Below are 19,862 nucleotides of genomic sequence, written 5' to 3' on the forward strand. Positions count from 1 at the left end.
CTCCTACCGGGGAAACCCTGTGTTTTGTGGCTAGAGTCAGAGAAGCAACTTCCGAAGGAAAGGGCGTGGGGGGAACGAAAGGACAACCGTGAAGACTAAAGCGGGGGATGACACTTTTTCCCCTAGAGGAAAAGGAACTTGGCTGCTGATCCTTCTGCGACACCCCGGGCGCTGGGGGTTGGATGGGGCGACGTGCATCCCACCGCAGCTCTCGGTTCTGTTTGGGGTGGGTTCCCTGGCGCGCCCTAGAAGCTCCAGAAGTGAAACATCAGGCGGGGCGGGGCGACGGCGGCGCCCCACCCCCGGGCCGCCAGCTGTGCGCGGCCCCCGCGCGGCTCCGCCCGCGCCGTCCAATCCCCGGGCCGGGCGGGAGGCAGGGGCGTGTCCACGCCGGGCGGCCACGGCGGCCCGCGGGCAGTAGGGGTCGCTGCGCCGCGCCGCGCGCTCGCACCGCGGAGAATAACGGGGCCGGGACTGCGGGAGAGAAAGGAAACCTGCCGGGGCAGGCGGCCGGGACGCAGCGGGCGACGCGAGTTCACTTTGGCTCGGGTGTCAGCGCGCGGCGGCGGCAGCGACGGAGCCGCCCGCGGGTCTCGGGGCGGTCAGGGGAGACCAGCGAGAGGCCGGAGACGCGCGCGCCGCTGGGGCGCGGGAAGCGGCGAGCCTGGCCAGCGAGGGGAGCCGCGGGGGGCGCGCCCCGGGCGGGCCCCCGGAGTCCCGCAGGATGCCCCACGAGGAGCAGCCGTCCCTGCAGAGACCCCGCTATGGCTGTAAGTGCGCGCGGCGCGCGGGGCTCCCGCCGACCTCCCCGTGCGCCCCCCTTGCCCTTAGGAACGCGTCCGGAGAAGCCCAGGGAGCCCGGCGCGCGCGGGCGGACGGACCCGGCGGGCTGGCTGTGCCCGTGTGGCTGACCAAGTTGGGAGTGGGGGGCTGTTGTTGTCAAGGGAAGGGATCGGCGTCCTCGCCAAAAATTCCTGTACAGCTTGGCTGGCCACCGCCGTCCTCTCTGCCAGCGGGGTGCGCGGGCCGCCCGGGAGCTACGCTTAGGGACTGACCGGGTTGGGGTGTAGGGGGATCAGGTGAGGAGCCCGCGGAGCTCCCGGCTAGGACCAGGGGGTGGCGACAGGGACCGAATTCTTGCAACTCCGGGAAGGAGGAGGAAAGTTTGCTGAGGCTACAGGTGGGCACCTCCAGCCCTGTGCCCGCGTTCGCTGTGCGCCGAGGGCGAACGCCTCCCCCCACCCCCCAACCTCCGCCCGCTCCGTCCGGCTTCACCTGAGCCGCCGGGAGCCAGTTTGGGCCCCAATGCGTAAGAGTTCTTCCCTGTTGCAGCCCCGGGGGGGCTCCCTCCCTGGTGCCCCCGAGCCCGTGCCCGAGCTGCGCGCAGGCAGAAGAAGATCCGGGCCCGGGATCCGGTCGGAGCCCGCGTGACGCGGTCGAGATGGTGTCGATTACCCGGGGTTGCCCTGGGTGCAAGGTTGCTTTGGACTCGAGAGTGGATGCAGCGCGCGATTAGGACCAACCCACCACGTGGCTCGTGTGCAGAGCTCAGACCGCCAGGAAGCGTTTCCTTTAAAACAAACAGAAAGTTGGCGCTCTCTCACCCTTCGGGGTTCGCCCTGTCAGTGAACCTAGGGCCGGGCCGAGAACCACAGGTTAATCTTTTGCCCAGTCTGGCCTTGGTGCGAAGGGACCAGGTTTGGGTCCTGGTGGAGCCGCCGGGGGCAGGGTGTGTGGGGTCAGGGCGGCCAGGAGGGGACCGCAGTCTTTCCTAATTAGAGGTGTTGTGCTCCTGTACCCTCCCCTTCCTCTACCCCCGCCTTGGAATCGAGTGTCAGATGGGAAGTAACTTATTTTCCCCATGTGACCTTTGCGAGGTTGGAGGGACAGTAGGGGGCAGCGAGGGGACAGCTGCCGCCTGGGGGTCCTGGCCGAGCGTTGAACCCACCCGGGGCTTTGCAGCCCTTCTTGCGGGCTGGGAACTACACAGACAGCAGAGCTCCTTGAACTCACTGAGGAGCAGAGCGCGCCCATTGAGAGTGTACGCTGCCAGCTTCAGGCCATGGAAAAGCCCTTGATGTGACAGGGGCCCAAAACAGTGTCAGAGGAGCATAACGTTTGAAAATTAGGCGAACATGCGTGTGAAACATGGTTGTGTTTATAAGGGTTACTTCTAGCAGAGTTGGGAGGTGCTGTGATGCTGGGGATTGAATTTCGGGCCTTGCACATGTGAGACACATGGTCTACCACTTCAGCTGTCTCCCCAGCCCTAAACAGTGGGCGAGAGAGATAGTAAAGGGTTAATCCCAAGACACAGGTTTTGAGCAGGATTTTCAGCCGCCCCTTCCCCCCACCCCCTACATTGGCCCAAAGGCCTGGTTGGCTGGGATTGCAGGGAAGGGTGGGCACCACTTGGAAGCCCAGCCTCCCCCTGCCCCCCCTACTCCTACCCACACACCAAAAGTTTACTGTAGATACTACCCATTGTGGACTGGAGCAATAGCACAGTGGGTAGGGCGTTTGCCTTTGCCTTGCATGAGGCCGACCCAGTTTTGATTCCTGTCCCTCTCCGAGAGCCCAGCAAGCTACCCACCCACACGCCATAGCCTGGTAAGCTATCCGTGGCATATTCAATATGCCAAAAATGGTAACAAGTCTCAAAATGGAGACATTACTGGTGCCCGCTCGAGCAAATCAATGAACAACGGATGACAGTACTGCAGTGCAGTGCTGCTACCCATTGTAGTATCCTATTCACTGAACTATCACTCTGACCCCCCAAAAGTTTTTTAGGTTAGGCATATGGGTCAGTGGAAGAGTACATACCCTGGGCTTGATCCAACAGCACCAAAAACCAAAAAAACCCAAATAAAAATGGAGAGATAGTAGGGTAGGTAGGACTCTTGCACGTGGCCAACCCGGGTTCAGGTCCTGGAGCTCCATATGATCCCCTGACTACCAACATACCAACAGGAGTATCCTGAGTACAGAGCAAGGGTTACCCCAGAGATTGCCGGAGGTGGCCCCCAAACAAAAAAGGGTTTGATGATACATTTTGCTGATTTATTTTGCAATACCAGTGATGGAACCCGTGGCCTCGTGTGCAAGGCAAGAGCTCTCCTGCTGTGCCACAGCTCTGTTGTGAACTGGGCGGTGCAGCCTTCAGTGTGCAGAGCTGCAGCATGCACACACCTAGCCTAGTGTCTCTGCGTGCGCAGCTGGGGTGATGCTTGGTTTTCATTGATGCTTTCTGTGGTTTTTAGTGTAGATAACAGGTGATCCACAAGCAGTGACCCAGAGATCCAGTGCTTGCAAGTGTGCAAAGCACTCAGTGCGTGTGATCACTCGCTTGGGAAATTCTTAGTTCAAGTTGTCTCAGTCTGATGTGATGAGTTGTGGGGCCACACTGATGGAATCAGTCCTTCCCTCTTTCCTTCTCTCAACTCATTAGGTGGGTGGCATTCATGAGACCCATCATGTTATAAAAGGGAAAATATGTGCTGGTTTCTATGCTTGATGGCCATCTCAGACTGGTGATTGTTATTATTAGTGTTTTGGGTTTGGGGCCATACCCGGAAGTGCTCAGGGTTTATTCTAGGCTCTGTACTCTAGGATCACTCCTGGCAGTGTTTGGGGGGGGGGGGGGCTGGTGATCAAGCATGCAAGCAGGCACCTTACTTGCCGTGCTATCTCTCTGACTCATGAAGCATTGATGGAATATTTCAGTATCATTTTGATACCAGGTTCTTGAAAGGTGTATGTTTGTTTTGAAAACAATAGTACAAGAATGCACCTTCATGTTAAGAGATACTGCTGAACCCCAACTCTCATGTGAAAGGGATGATGTGCAGTGTTGGAATATATCATTTATGGTGGTTTTGTCTCTCTGGTTCTGCTGTCAACACAAGATAGAAAATGATGCTGTGAGTGGAAAGCCCAGGAGGTAATGCAAGATTGTTTTCACTGGCATTACAGGGCCATGCTGTTGTCTGTTGGCTTGGTAAGTACAGGTTTAACAAAACCACAAACTATACCAACCAGGTCTTATCCCTGGCATTTAAAAATAAAGTCATAGTATATTCCCTGCATATTGTAATTTAACTTCGAGACCAGTATATTCTACCCAGATATTTTCTGTCCAAGATACATGAGATTGGATTTGAAAAACAATTGTTTAGGGCTGGAAAGAGAGCTCAGTGGGTGAGGAGCATTGCCCGGTCACCCCAAATCCCCCAAGCTCTGAACTGAAATAGCCCTGAGCACCTCTGAGAGTGGTCCCAAAACAAAACAACTGTTTTGTAACTGGAATGAAGCTGGTTTAGGTCTGGTCTTCTGTTCTGCCATCTCGTTTCCCATTGAATTGTCATTCACTAATTCAAATGAGCTCAGCTCTATGCTGGTAGGATATCTCTCATCTCTCTCCTTGCCTCTGAGTGTGTGTGTGTGTGTGTGTGTGTGTGTGTGTGTGTGTGTGTGTGTGTGTGTGTGTGTGTGTGTGATCCCGTGTAGCCTGCATTGTGCTTGAGGGATTTCTCAATGCGTTCTCCAGGAAGGCTCCCTGATCAGATTTCTGACACAAGCACTCACTGAAAGTTGTCTGACTTGCACACTGGAACACTGAATGAAAATTACAAGAGGCAAATCAAACAGACCACTTTTTATTTAACCACCTCCCACTGTTTCCGGGTCGGCCACATCTTCCCGCAACCATGAAGTTATTGTGTGTAATATTACAACAGACCGAAGCGGACATGCCAGCTCACTAATGCAATAACCAGAAACTTTCTACACTCAGAACCAAACCTAAATGACACTCGGGTTTAGGTATGATTTGCAAAGCACTTTTATGCTGTTGTAATGAACTCTGATCTGTTTGCCAAAGTAATTTTGAAAATATGTTGCCACCATGATCAGTTAAAAATTGGCTCCTCAAACTTTTGGCCTGAAGCCCATGCCTTACATGTGGGAGGGGACACTGCAAGCTCTGAGGGGTGTGCTCCCTGTTCTCTTCCCCCCCCACCCCCCACAAATCCCCCGCTCCCTGCTCCCAACAAAGCTTGTCTCCATTCACCTGAGTTTAAAATAAGATTGATAATAACAGAAGGGGAAGTGGCTTTGTGACTTCAGTGAGATGTTTTCAGTCGTGGACTAATTCAGTGAACACTTAAATACCTACTTTGTGAATTTGTAATCCACGCTTCTTCTGAGGATGTCTGTTTTCTTTATTTTCTTTCCTTTTTTTTTTTCTTTTTGTTTTTGGGCCTTAGCCAGCGATGCACAGGGCTTATTCCTGACTCTGTGCTCAGGAATCACTCCTGGCTTCGGGGAGCCATACTGAGATGCCAGGGATTGGACTGGAGTCGGCCACGTGCAAGGCAAATGCCCTACCTGCTGTGCTGTCACTCCAGCCTGAGAATGATGATTTTCTATCTTCTGCAAAGCTGCTTTTTTGGTTTGTTCTTTGGCTACACCTAGCAGTACTCAGGCTTACTCCAGCAGGGCTCAATTGTCACCTGGTCAGTTGTGTGCATGGCATGTGTCTTGCAATTTAGTATACTATTATACTATTTTTTATTATACTTACTATACTAATTCTCCAGTCCCATCTGCAAAGCATCTTTCAGAACCATTGTAAAACTTATCAGTGTTTTAGTTTGCTACTTTTAAAAAGAGCAAGAGGTGAACTGGAGAGATGGCACAGGAGTTCAGTAAGGTACTTGCCTTGTATTCTGCCAACCCCAGTACAAATTCCAGGTACCAGGGGTCACTTTTGAGCACAAATAACAGGAATAGCCTCTGGGTGTGATACGCCTCTCTGCTTTCTCCTATGTCCTCCACCTCTCTGCCTCCTCCCCTCTTCCCCACCCCCAAAAGGAGTAAAGCTTGCCCAGTTGAGGTGTGTGTTGGGATGGTGCATTGGGGAAACATTCTGGTTGATACTTGGTGCTTTTGGCTAATGCTCTGGTACAGTAGCACTGTAGCACTGTTGTCCCATTGTTCATCGATTTGCTTGAGTGGGCACCAGTAACATCTCCATTGTGAGACTTGTTGTTACTATTTTTTGCATATTGAATATGCCTCAGGTAGCTTGCCAGGCTCTGCTATGCGGGCGAGATACTCTCGGTAGCTTGCCGAGCTCTCCGAGAGGGATGGAGGAATTGAACACGGGTTGGCCATGTGCAAGGCAAACGCTCTTCCTGCTGTGCTGTTGGTGTGTTAAAGGAAAAGGTTTTAGATTTTTGAGAAAAAATTTCACTTGCAAGCTTTAGAACTGCAGCAGTCAGACTGAGACTGTTTTAAATTTTAAAACACAATAGCTAGGGCTGGAGCAATAGCACCGTGGGTAGGGGTTTGCCTTGCACACGGCCGACCTGGGTTCAATTCCCAGCATCCCATATGGTCCCCTGAGCACCACCAGGGGTAATTCCTGAGTGCAGGAGCCAGGAGTAACCCCTGTGCATCACCGGGTGTGACCCAAAAAGAAAGAAAAAACCCACAATAGCTAAGTTTGTCTTTCAGCATTTATGGAAAGACATTGATTTAACTTCATGTAAGGAAGGTATGACTTAAAATTCCCTTCTTACATTTCCAAAGATTTATGGAGCAGATGCATAGCCTCAGCAAATATGATAGACTGCAAAAACAGAATTTGGGTCTAAATTGATGATTGAGATAGATGTGAGAAGATAATGACTCAAAATGACTCATGACCTCCCATGTGAGGTCATGCTCCTAAATAAAATAATATAAATCAATGACAAAAGAAATACTACAATGATTAATCACTACATAGCATAACAAATGAAAAATCTTCAAGAGCTTCCTGCTTCTGTCTTTGCATTATTCATTTTCAAAATTTTATTTAGGCACAGTAATTTGCAAACCTGTAATAATATAGTTTCAGGCACACAATGTTTCACCTCTGAACCTACCATCAATGTCAGACTCCCTCCACCAGTTCCTTCCAACACACCCCATCTCTTTAGCAAACTCACCTAACTCTTTTCTTTTCATTTTTTGTTTGTGTTTGGGCACCATAACCGGTGGTGCTCAGGTCTTACTCCTGGCTTTGTGCTCAGGAATCACTCTGGTGGGGGCTCTGGGGACCATATGGGATGCCAGGGATCGAATGCAGGTCAGCTGTGTGCAGGACAAGTGCCCTAACTGCTGCACTATCTCTCCAGCCCCTCTGCATTATTTTTTAATGTGATGTGCTTAAATATGGACCTACCATGAAACAAAAACCATGAAATTATAGGAGGAAAAGAAGGCACAACTCTTATCTTCAAAGCTCTTGAAAAGGAGCCAGAGAGTGAGTATGGATTCAAGTGCATACCTTACATGCAACCAACTCTCATTCAGTCCCCAGTACCATATATGGTTCCCCAAGTACCAATGGGAGTGACTCCTAAGCACACAGCCAGGAGTAGTTCCTGAAGACTGCCAGGTGTTACACAATCCTTGCCCCAATGCCTGAAATGCCATAAAGGTAAATGGAATAGACATTTTCAGTACATTAAAGTAATAACCCTTTGTCTCCCTATGAATGAATTTGTGTTAATATAATTAATGTTGCATATTTTTCTTTAGGCTCAATAAAAGTAATGAACGTTAAAAGATAATTCATAAATTAAAAGGGCGAAAAACCAAGTATCTTTTGAAACAGTACTCATTATCACAAGCATAAGCATAAAACGAAAAGAACCAAAGAGATGGCACAAGAGGCTGTGTACACACATTACATGCTGGAGGCTCAGGTTTGATCACAAACCTGCTCTGGCACAGGAAACTTCCTAAGCCCCCGCTGCCCAGTTGATAACTGGAGTACTGGGAGGGCGGTTTCTCGACCCTCAGATGCTCTGATCCCTTTCCCAGTATCCACTGGAGTCGGGTGGGTAAAGCAGGATCACATCCCCCTGCAGGCAGCTCGGCACTTGTACTGTATCAGTACTTTCATTTGTTTGTTTTGGGACCACACTCCATAGTGCTCAGGGGTTATTGCTGGCTCTGTGCTCAGGAGTGGCCTCTGGCTGTGCTTGGGGGGGGCGAATAGGATGTCAGGCAAGTGCATTAAACTCTGTGCTCTCTCTCTCTCTCTCTCTCTCTCTCTCTCTCTCTCTCTCTCTGTCCCCTTCTTTGAATTTTTTGTTTTAATTTTTATTTATTCCCTTTGTGTTTGTGGCTCTGACAAGTAGGGGGCATGCAGAAGCCTGGCTGTGGTGTGTGCTGGGGTTGTGGTGCTTGCACCTTTGGCTGCACTGGTATATAGGCCTACCGTTAGGGCCGTGGCACACTTGATAACCAGAACTCACACTCCTAGCTGAGGTGCACGGTTATGGTTTTGGTGCTCTCTTGGGGGGTCACTGCCGTACTCAACAAGTGCTCGCCAGAGGTCGCACATCTAGCCCTGCTGCTCACTTACCTAATTAGTTGCAATGCTCATGGCAGAGGGGTTTCCACCTCACACACATCCTTTTTTGTGTGTGTGTGATGTTCAAACCTGACTTTACTGCAGCCAGAAATCAGTTGCTGTGCCAAGGAGAACACTGCTTCCAGGCTCAAAGCACAGATTTCCGGACTCCCCTTAGCATCTGAGGGACTCAGGGAGTTTCGACTCAAGATCGCACACTTGTGAGGTGGGTGCCACAAGCTGCTGCAATGTTCCTTTGGCATCAGTGAATTCATTGGAGCTGGAGAAGCTTCTAGATCTCTCCTCTGTGTGGCCCTGTGATGCAGCCTTTTGTAGACAAAAAAACAAAAAAACAAAAAACAAAAAAAGCCCAGGCTGCTCCTTCATGAGCAAATGTTTCCTCTTTAAGGTCAACAGCTAAAGTGTTATTTTAGTATGTTTTTAACTTTAATTACACATACTGTTAGTCAAAATGGCTTGTTAGGAGAGATTAAGCTTGTAATACTGAGTTTATTTAATTTCTTTAAAATTTAGTGTTATTTAGGGTGTTAGCTAATTCCCTTCTTTTTTGATTCACTCTTTTGCACTTATACCCTTTAATTCTGCAGACTTTTTAACTACCGATTATATTTATCTATGTATTTGGGTTTTGGGCCGTATTGCGCAGTGCTCAGGGTTTACCCTGACTCTGTTCTCAGGGGTTGTTCCTAGCGGTACTCGGAGATCCCTCTGTCATGCTGGTGATTGAAACAGGGCCAGTTGTGTACCAGGCAAGAAATTTAACCCCCTGTGCTGTCTCTTTGACCCCAGCTGATTTTATCTAAAGGGTTATTATATGAATAGATCTAATGTTAACTAAGTCTTTTATAAAACAAACAAACAAACAAAAAAACAACTAAGACCTCTGAACCTATGATCTGACTCAATTCCTAGAAGGGAGGCACTTCACCTTGGGGCATGGGCTTGTCAATTGTGAATTGAGGGCGGCCAGAGGTAATGCAGGAGGTAAGGTACTTAGTACCTTGCATGTGGCTGTCTTGACTACTACCCTGATTTGAGTTCCTTGCATGACATATGATCCCATGAGTACTGCCAGGAGTGACTCCTGAGCACAGAGCTAAGACCCTGAATACTGTGGGGTGTTGTACCAGAAAAGCAAATGGTGAGGGACCGGAGAGATAGAACAGTGGGTGAGGCATTTGCTTTGCACATGGCCTATCTGGGTTTGGTCCCGGGCATCCAGTATGGTCCCCATGCACTGCCAGGAGTGATTCCTGAGTGCAGAGCCAAAAGTAACACTGAGCATTGCCAGGTGTGACCCCAAAACAACAAACAAATGAAACCCTTCCCAAACCCCCAAAACAAACCAAAAAACCCAAAACAGAAAACAAATTGTGAATTTTCCAAGTATGGGTGATTTTTTGTGTGCTATTATCATCATTTGTTCACTGGTGCCTTGTGGGGGAGGAGGCAGCAGTTTCTCCATCACAAATGTTGCCTAGGCCACAGAGCTCACGGGTGCTAAGGGAGCTGGAAGCCCTTTCTCAGCTGCTGTTGCCAGTTTGCCTGTCTGGAATCAGTGGGCCCTGCTTTCTCTGTTCCAAGGCCTAGTCCTGATTTTACCAAACTGCAGAAACCTGTTAGCACTTGAATAGCTGACCATGGAAGTCCACACATACAAAAGCAACTGTGTTTTTTTACTTTTGTTTTTCTTCCCCTTAAAGAAAAGCACAGAAATCTCCATAGGTTTTTTTATAGAGTGCAGCTAGATTTCATGAGAGGAGTTTATGGATATGTCGAGACAGCCCATCTTGCTGCGAGGCACTAGAATGAAAGAAAGGCTTTTCCATAATAATATAGTGGCATGCTCCAATGATTCTAAATAGGATCATTTGTAAAACACTTTATTACACGTTCTGGCCACTCCTTGACATCTGGGGTGGATGAGAGGTTAGGCAGAAGGTGGTCGTGGGGTGGTGACTGACTTGTCAGCCTGTCCTCCATGTGACTGTTCTGTTTGCTCTTTCCTCCTGGCAAGGTAGAATGGTGTTGAAGAAGTAGCAGATGCTTTGGCATTAAGTAGACATGGATTTCAATCCTGACTTAGTCATTGACTGAGTGTCTTAGAGGGCAGTATCTTTTATTCCTGTCAAAAGTGGTCCATATGCCTGGCACATAGTGTTAAGCAAATGATAGTTTTGATAATTGAGCACCTAATGTGTACAGTGCATTGTGGATGTAGAGAAAGTGATGGAGTTGGCAGCTTGCAAGAGACTGGAAGATGAAAAACAAATGTTTCTACGTAGACTACCTCAAGTTCTCGGAACACATGAGAGTAAGGGGCTCAAATGGGGAGATGGGAGGATTCAGAAAGGAAGGTTGTGAATTTAAAGGTGACCTTGGAAGGTTGGTCCCATGATGTAATGGTTAGCACCCTGAATGTGACCTGGGGGAAGAGGGTGGAGACAGCACCGACAGGCTTTCTGGTGTATTTGCTGTGTGGGTAGTTGGGTTGATCTCTGGATGTTGCTGTGGAAGGGGGCGGAAGCTGGGGGGGGGGGTTTCTAACTGGATACTTGAGGATGGCAAAGGACAACGAAAATATCTAGAGCAGCATTTCCCAGCCTAAGGCCACCTGGTCCCTATGGGGCTCCAGAATACTCCTAGAGGGCCACTGGTGAAACTTGCAGGTGGAGGTGGAGGGAATGACATGAGAGGAGGGGACGGTGAACCACGGAGGAAAACAGGGTTGGAAGAGGGTCACAACGAGGAAAGGGTTGAGAAACTCGGGTCAGGGCAGTAAGTTTTTTCCAAAGGATCTTTTCATTTTCTCCGTGGCTGGTGGCACTTCTTTCTCCTCAAACTGTGCTGATTCAGTGCCCTCAGACGACAATGCCCACGAGAGCAAACACAGATTATGCGTCCAGGTCCCTGGAAGGCCTCTGACTGGCCTGGCCTCCAGCTGGCCTCTCCTTTCCCTTCCTGGCTCGGATCTCGATGGCCCCGCCTGCCACGGTGCCATAGGGAGCTGACTGCTCTGGTTCCAGCCGCTGTGGTGCTTTTGGCGGGCATCCCTGGAGCAAGTACAGAAGCAGCCCCCACCCCCATATACCCATACACACCCACCTTGTTGGAAAGGCGGATTCCTGGCTTCACCCACACCCAAAGGGAAGCCCTGGGGTGGATCTGCCCTCAGGACCTGCTGGTTCTCTGCTCTGCAGGCATGGAAGGACCAGCCCAGCTTTCTGCCTCACCGGGCCTGCAGGCGTTGTCAGGTGAGCAGGACACCTGCTGTGTGGGATGAACACATGCCTGGTGGGGGCCATGAGCACACACAGACCCAGGCATGGTTTCGAGGCAGGCACATGTGGTTTTTTTTTTGTTTGTTTGTTTGTTTTATAGGATTTATTTTGGATTGATTTAAAGGGCGATTTTTCTTCCCCCTTCCAGAAGACAAACGGGATTAGGAAAATCTCAAATCTCCACTGATCTAGGGATTACATGAAGTCAGCTCCTGAGGGTGTCTAGGTGGCGGTGGCATTTTGAGGAGCCGGTGGGCTGGCTGAGTAAGCCTTTTAATAGCAAAGGTTGGTTCCAGTCTTCAGCGGGGTGAGAAGGTCCTGGACAGTAAGCCTGGGAAGATGATCTTCTCTGTCTTTTGCCTCCACGGCCACTTTTATGGTTTTGATTCATTCATACATCTTAGACCCACTGGGTGTGTTAACAGAAATCTTATCTGAGAGGCTCAGAGCGCCCAGCTCATCCTGCATTGTGGGGAAGCTGTGGGTCTATTTGTTTTGCTATCGACTAAAGATAAGAGGACATTCTTGTGATTTTTGTTGTTTGTTTGGCATCCCCAGAGCAACTTCTTTTGTTTTTCCTTCTCCATTACCGATCTTTGAAAGAAAACATTTTAATATCATTAATAAGTTTCTGATCATTGTATCTCTGTTGTGATATTTTATGGCCATTATGAATTTAATATTTGTGTGTGGGGGGAGGCGTGCATGCAGGAGAGAGGTGAGCTATAACTAGCTGTGCTACTCCCTTCTTTTATGTTCAAGGTTTACTCCTGGTGGTGCTTGGGGAGCCATATATGCTGCCTGGGACTTAACCAGGGTCAGCTGCATGCAAGTAATCACCTTAACCCTGTGCAGTCTCCTGCCTTCATGAATTTAATCTTAAGTGATCTCTATATAAGTAGACTTGATTGGCATGTGTTTGAAGCAATATATAACAAAATATATGACTATAAAACCAAGCCTCTGGAAGCCTAGTTCTCCCTCTCAGAGAACCTGGCTAGCTACTAAGAGCTTCCTGCCCACCCGAGAGAGCCTGGCAAGCTCCCTGTGGCATATTCATATGCCAAATACAGTAACAATGATGGGGCTCATTCCCCTGACTCTGAAAAGCTTCTAATGCAGCACCGTTGGGAAGGATGAGTAAAGAGAGGCTGCTAAAATCTCAGGGCTAGGACGCATGGAGACGTTACTGGGCCCGCTCAAGCAAATCGATGATCAAAGGGATGATAGTGATAGTGATAGGTACGAAACTTTTCTTTTAAGACTTCCAAGTTTTGTAGTTTTCATAATTTAAGTTTTTGTTTTGTTTTGATTTTGTGGGCCACACTGGCTGTGCTCAGGGACTACTCTGGGCATGTGTTGGGGGATTATATGAGGTGCCAGGAATCAAACCTGGGTCTGCTACATGCAAAGCAGGTACCCTTCTCAATGTACTATCTCTTTATCCCCCATCATCTTTATTGTTATAACACTGCATTTTAGCATTATATGTTTATATGCACATCGCTATAAATCAATACCTGTATAAATTGCTTTTTCACTGCGGAAATCCAGTTCATCTTTAACCATACTGTTGATTACTTTTTGCCTGATTTACTCACTGCCATCTTCTCCCTTCTCTTCTGGTGATCTGCAATTTAGTGTTACAGTCTGGAGGTTTTGTTTTATTTAGTTCATTTGCACGCTCTAACCACGGATGTAGGAAATACACTTTTTCTCTGACTTAGTTCATCAAGCATAAAACTCGCTAGATCCATTCATGTTGCAAAAGGCAGGATTTCATAGTTTATATATCTTAGTAGCATTCCATTGTGTATACACACCAGTCTTCTGCTAATGGGCACTTATTTTCAACTCTTGTCTGTTGGGAATAATGCTGCCACAGGTATGGGGGTGCACCTTTTTTTAGATTAGTGTTTTGCAACACATATTTAAAATACTTAAGTAATACTTAGGTGCAGCACCTAGCTTGTACCCTTGTCCCCTGGCCCTGCGAAGAACTTAACAAATACTCGCTGTTATTACAGGTGTTGCTTCAAGTGTCTGTCCTGTTTATCTAAATTAGGGACTTGTTTCTATTGTCTGTCAAATTAATGGTAATCTCGACAGCTTTCAAGTACCTGGCAAATATTTAATGTTGGGAGATTTGCTCTCAGTCTCGGTGGAGCCAGGGTAAGTTATGTTCATTTCTTCGGTTCTTGGTTTCCTCACCTGTAAAAAGCAGGTGGGAAAGCTCATGGTTAGGGAATAAAATGATTTAATTCATGGGTTCTCATGCTCTGAGTTGGTGGAGTCAGCCCTTGAGTGAGGTGCTAGCATGTTGTCTCCATTACCTCACCCCTTGCCCTTTTCTCCCAGTGGATGCAAAATGCTCCCCACTCCTCTCTTAAAAGCATATCCTCTTAGGATCATTCTGTAATTATCAATATGGAAATGAAGTTAATCTCGGCGTGGGTGGTGCTTAGACTAAGCATTGTTTATATAGCCTTTAAAAATGTTTGACATGTACACTCCCTCTCTCCCAATAGAGCTGGGGTGGGGCACTGGCTGGGTGGGTTTTTGTGCTACCTATTCTGTTATCTTAGAAATGAGTTTGGAGTTGCGGGTTGCATACCTGAGCGAGGAATTTGCTAAGCTTTCTGAGTATTGCTGTTCCTGCTTTGAAATCCCCAGGGTTCTTGATGCCCTTGAGATCTGAAGTTACTCGAAATACATGTAATCTTTTTTCCTGGTTCAGATCAGCCAGCCTTCTGGTCTACCCTGTATAGTCACTGTCACTGTCACTGTTACTGTCACTGTCCATCCCATTGCTTATTGATTCGCTCGAGCAGGCACCAGTAAGTCTCCATTGTGAGACTTGTTACTGTTTAATACACCATGGGTAGCTTGCCAGGCTCTGGTGTGTGGGCGAGATACTCTCGGTAACTTGCCAGGATCTCCTAGAGGGACAGAGGAAGGTAAGGAGGAGGAAGAACACTAGGTTCCTATGGCAGGTATCCTTCAGGCCTCTTGGAAGGTAGTGAAACATGATATTCTTGAGCTCCGTGAAACTGAGCTTATTGGAATCATTTGGGATATTGTAGCCATTAGAAATAGAGAATCAGGGGGCTGGAGAGATAGCACAGCAGATTAGGCATTTGCCTTGTACGCGGCTGACCTGGGTTTGAATCCCAGCATCCCATATGGTCCCCTGAGCACCGCCAGGAGTAATTCCTGAGTGCAGAGCCAGGAGGAACCCCTGAGCATTGCCGGGTGAGACCTCCCCTCACCCCCCCAAAAAATGAAATAGAGAATCAGGACTGGAGAGGTAGAACAGTGGCTTGGATGTTTGTTTTGCACATGGCTGAGCTGGGTTTGATCTCCAGCATCCCTTGTGGTCCCCTAAGCAATGGGAGGAGTAATTCCTGAGTATAGAGCCAGGAGTTACCCTTACGCATCACCAGGTGTGACTCAAACCAAAAACTAAAAATAAAACAAAACAAAGAGAACCTGGAGCCAGAGACATAAATACATTGAGGAAGGCACTTGACGTTGCATGTGGCCAGCTTGGTTTGATCCTCACACTCCATATAGTCTCCTGACCCGACAGAGGTGACCTCTGAGCATAGAGCCAGGAGTATGCCCTGGTCACAACTGGGTGAGGCCCAAAATAAACGAGAGAGAGAGAGAGAGAGAGAGAGAGAGAGAGAGAGAGAGAGAGAGAGAGAGAGAGAGAGAGAGAGAGAGAGAGAGAGAGAGAGAGAGAGAGAGAGAAGAAAAAGAATGAATCTGGGCTGCTCCTCACGGGCCATGTTCCAATTATTCATTTTGTTATCTACTCTTTCTACAGGGTGAAAACAACTTCAAAGGGTATTCCCACCCTTGCCTTCAGTCTTTCTTTTCAGAGGCAATATCTGAAACCAGGCAAGGTTCATATAAACTGTTTCTAGCAATGCTTCTGCTCTTCATTTCCCCAGAAAGGGCACACTGGGGTCAGCTACCCCAGAGTGCTTCCTTCCTGGGTTACTTGAGTTCCCTGCTTCACTGTGAGCTGACCTAGGAGATATCCCAGAGTTGTGGGGCAGGGGCTTGGCAAAGTGTGAGCGAGGTAGTAGGCTTCCTAGAATGAGTGATCCCCCCTCACCTGTTACACTGTGCTCCTCCCTACCCAAGATCTCGGAAGACAGCTCTTTAGAGCTTTACTCATGTTGAACTCATAGGAAATTCCATAAATGGTTGCTGTAGAATGATACCAAATCTGATCTTGCTTTTATTCTTATCTATTAATGAGTTATTGCTTTCAGTTTTTTAAGTTTGCTTTTGAGCCACCTCAGTGATGTCAGGATTCACTCCTGGCTCTGCACTCAGGAATCACTCTTGGTGGTGCTTTGAGGACCATATGGAATGCCGGGGATTGAACCCAGATCAGTCGTGTGCAAGACAAACACACTACCCACCGTATTCTTTCTCTGGCACTCATTTTTTCTTTTTGGTTTGCTTTTGGGCCATGCCCAGAGGTGCTCAGTATTTGCTCCTGGCTCTGTGCTCAGGGACCACTCCTGGCAGTATTTAGGGAACCATATATGGTGCTAGGGTTTGAATTGGGATGCGCCACATACAAGATAAGTGCCTACATCCCTGTACTATACTATCTCTGGCCCCACTAATGAGTTATTTTCAGAAGAAAAAATAATTCATCAAAATATATATGTATGATAAATATAAAGTAATTTGCCCATGAGAACTGAAATCACATGAGGACTAGAGTCTTTCCTTGGCATTGAACAGACTCTAGTCACTGACTCAACATTCTTCCCCTATTCTCCATGTTATAGTTGTCATTGGCAGGGCTAAGAGTAGTGTAAGGGGCAGGTGAGGGGGCCAAAGATTATAGTACATGGATTTAGACACTTGCCTTGTACGTGGCCCATCCCAATTCTAACCCTAGCACCACATCACTGTATCACTGTCATCCCATTGTTCGTCGATTTACTCCAGCGGGCACCAGTAACTTCTATTACACTCAGCCCTGAGATTTTAGCAGCCTCTCCTTACTCGTCTTTCCCAACGATTGGAGGCTCTTTCAGGGTCAGAGGAATGAGACCTATTGTTACTGTTTTTGGCATATCGAATACATCATGGGTAGCTTGCCAGGCTCTGCCATACGGGCAGGATACTCTCGGTAGCTTGCCAGACTTTCTGAGAGGCATGTGTATATCTGTTACTGTGTTTTGGATATGAATATGCCACGGAGAGCATGCCAGGCTCTCCCAAGTGGGCAATAGACTCTCGTTTTGTCAGGTTTTCCAAGAGGGAGAACTAGGCTATTAGATGTCATGCAGCCACATGTGGCTGCTCGCTACTGGGAGCTTGGTTTTATAGTCTCTGGATGTTGGCTGTTGATGGGATTACATGGCACCAGGGCAGTCTCTGGGTGTGACTGCCTAGCTACTGGAAAATAGGGGATCTGGGTGGAAGAGGCCCAGTCCCGATCCGAGCAGCCTTGGAGATCTCAGCCCCAGGTCCCACACACCTGGGTTCCTTCGCTGGCTCCCCGATGCTTGAGGCTCATCGGAATATCTGAACATGTGGAAAGTGGCTCTGAGCATAGCGGTGTCTGGGTTCTGGAAGTCCTCAACTGTCAAGGGGCGGGGCGGGGGGGGTGGAGGGAGGGAAACGCAACCTGTCCCCTCCGAAGGGCCCTGGTGAAGATAGCCAGGCGCGGGGGCAAGAGACTGTATTGCTCTCTTCTGGGAACTTAGTTTTATAGTCTCTGGATGTTGGCCGTTGATGGAGTTACACAGCGCCAGAGGCAGTCTCTGAGTGTGAGTGCCTAGCTACTGGAAAATGGGGGATCTGGGCGGAAGAGGCCCAGTTCCTATCCGAGCAGCCTTGGAGATCTTGGCCCCGGGTTCCGCACACCTGGATTCCTCCGTCAGCTCCCCCATCCATGAGGCTCATCCGAACGTGTGGAGAGTGGCCCTGAGCATGGCTGTGGTTGGGTTCCCATGTATGGTTGCCTAAATACTTCCAGGAGTTGGAAGGTGCTTGCCTTGCATGCTCCCAATGCTGTTTGGTCCTTGGCACCACATATGGTTCCCCTGAGCACTGCTAGGGGTCATAACCTGAGCACAGAGCCAGAAATAACCCCCCAATATCCCTGAGTGTGACAAAAATAGCATGCATGCATGTGTGTGTACACATATATTAGACACACATACGTATTTGTTACTCTTAGTTTGAATTAGCCATCAGTTTGAAAAGTTGAGTTTACATATTCCTTCTTAGTGTAGACTCTGTAACTTTTTATATTTATTAAGTGAACCCTGACAAAGAAATGGAACTTCTGAGTTCTGTGTATAAGTTTTGACATTTCTGACAACCTGTCCCCTCTGCTTGTTAAGAAGGACAAACCAGATCTTAACTCCTGCACAGGGAAGATACACTTAACCTATGTTCTTGTGATTATCTCTCTGGAAGGTTATGCAAACATCTTTTCAGAGATTGCCTTTGGGGGAAGAGACTGAAGGCAAGGGTGGGAATGCCCTTTGAAGTTGTTTTCACCCGGTATCAACTTTAGAAAAGACAAATGTGCTTTTGAAAAATACATGCCACGTTGCTTACTGAGCATAATGTGGACAGCAGTTAAAACCTATGTGGGTCAGAACTGTCTTTTGGTGCCTGCTGTAGTCTAATCCAACATATCAATAGCAGTTCTTTCTAGGTGATGAGATAATGGATACATTTATTTTTATTTTTTTTAAATTTTTTATTGAGTCACCATGTGGAAAGTTACAAAGTTTTCAGGTTTAAATCTCAGTTATACAATGTTCGAATACCCATCCCTTCACAATAATGGATACATTTAAAAAGTGGTACCTCTTCCCCAAATTTTCTAACGTAATTTTTTTTTTTTTTTTTTTTTTTTTTTTTTAGTGCTAGAGATAGTACAGGGTTCCTGCCTTGCTCGTCGCTGATCCCAGTTAGATCCCTGGCACTGCATGATCCCCCAACACTGTTGGGAATGATCCACATGTCCAGAGCTGGGTATGCACTCCTCAGTATCACCAGGTGTGGTGCAAAGCTTCCTCCCCTGGGGGAGGGGAGTTATAGTTAGGAATATTATAATTGTTATCCTTTATTGTTCTGGATTAGAATATTTCTCAAACTTTGTCTCTAGAAAAGTAGTCTAAAAAAAGTATTGTTTGAGATCTTGATTTTCTAGGGTGTGTGTGTGTATGTGAGAGAGAGAGAGAGAGAGAGAGAGAGAGAGAGAGAGAGAGAGAGAGAGAGAGAGAGAGAGACTAAAGTGTTGAGAAGTCCAAAACACTGGTTGTTAAGCTGGTGTAGTTGGCAGAGGAGAGGCTGGAGGAAACAGAGAAAGACCAGTCTGATGAAGTGAGCAATGGAGACAGAAGAAACTCCCTGCTGGGAAGTAGTGAAGGAAAAGAGTGAGGGAGGCTGATTTTTTAAAGGTCACAATTTCTCAAGTAGTGCCCGGAAAGGAAATAAAGAATGCTAACCTACAAGATTAGGTAATTCTCTTGACTCAGAGGGAGACCCCCATAATTCTTGTGTTTAACAAGTGCTGCTGGTTGCTGTGCATATAGTGGGGTTTGCACAGGGGGTTCCAGGTTAAGTGTTTGAGGATCAACTGTACTTAGAATCTTGTAAGACTTTGAAGTGTCTTGCAGCTAGAGAATGAATGAATTTATTGACTCTGTCACTCAAACTGGGAGGAACACTTTTGTCTAATGGTGCATATATAAAACAAGATTAGCCAGTGGCATATTGACTTCTCAGAAGCTATATCAGAAAACTGAGGGTGAGCACCATGATGGAAGTAGGGGCACGCCAGAGCAGTGAGCCCCAGAGGAATAGGGTAAGGTCAGCAGCTGGCATTGAGGGAAGTGTTGAGTTATCACTTATTCCATGGCATTAGGTCTGACTTGAGCTCCCATCTGTGTCTGAAAATAGGCTTGTTTACCTCAACAGGGGTGTGGGGTACAAGAGATGACTCTGAGAACTGTTTTCGTGTGTGATTGCATGGTCTCAGTCAGAGGTAATTTTGCTGCTTGTTTTGATCACTATATGGTGATCTCAACAGTGCTGAAAGAAATTTCTCCCTTTATCCTCTTCGTCAAAGGCAGGACCTCTCTATATTTGTAAAA

At 47.9% G+C, this 19,862-nt stretch overlaps 1 protein-coding gene across 1 annotated transcript in view; it reads left to right on the plus strand.

The window, feature by feature from the left end:
* Nucleotides 1–428: 428 nt before the first annotated feature.
* Nucleotides 429–19,862, plus strand: part of IQGAP2 (IQ motif containing GTPase activating protein 2) — a 300,593-nt gene continuing 281,159 nt past the window's right edge. Inside the window, exon 1 of the mRNA XM_055136270.1 lies at nucleotides 429–770. Within this exon, the coding sequence (XP_054992245.1) occupies nucleotides 725–770 (46 nt within the window). The 5' untranslated portion in view covers nucleotides 429–724. The remainder of the gene's footprint in view (nucleotides 771–19,862) is intronic.

The sequence above is a fragment of the Sorex araneus genome, chromosome 1, assembly GCF_027595985.1.
Source record: "Sorex araneus isolate mSorAra2 chromosome 1, mSorAra2.pri, whole genome shotgun sequence".
Lineage (NCBI taxonomy): Eukaryota > Metazoa > Chordata > Mammalia > Eulipotyphla > Soricidae > Sorex > Sorex araneus.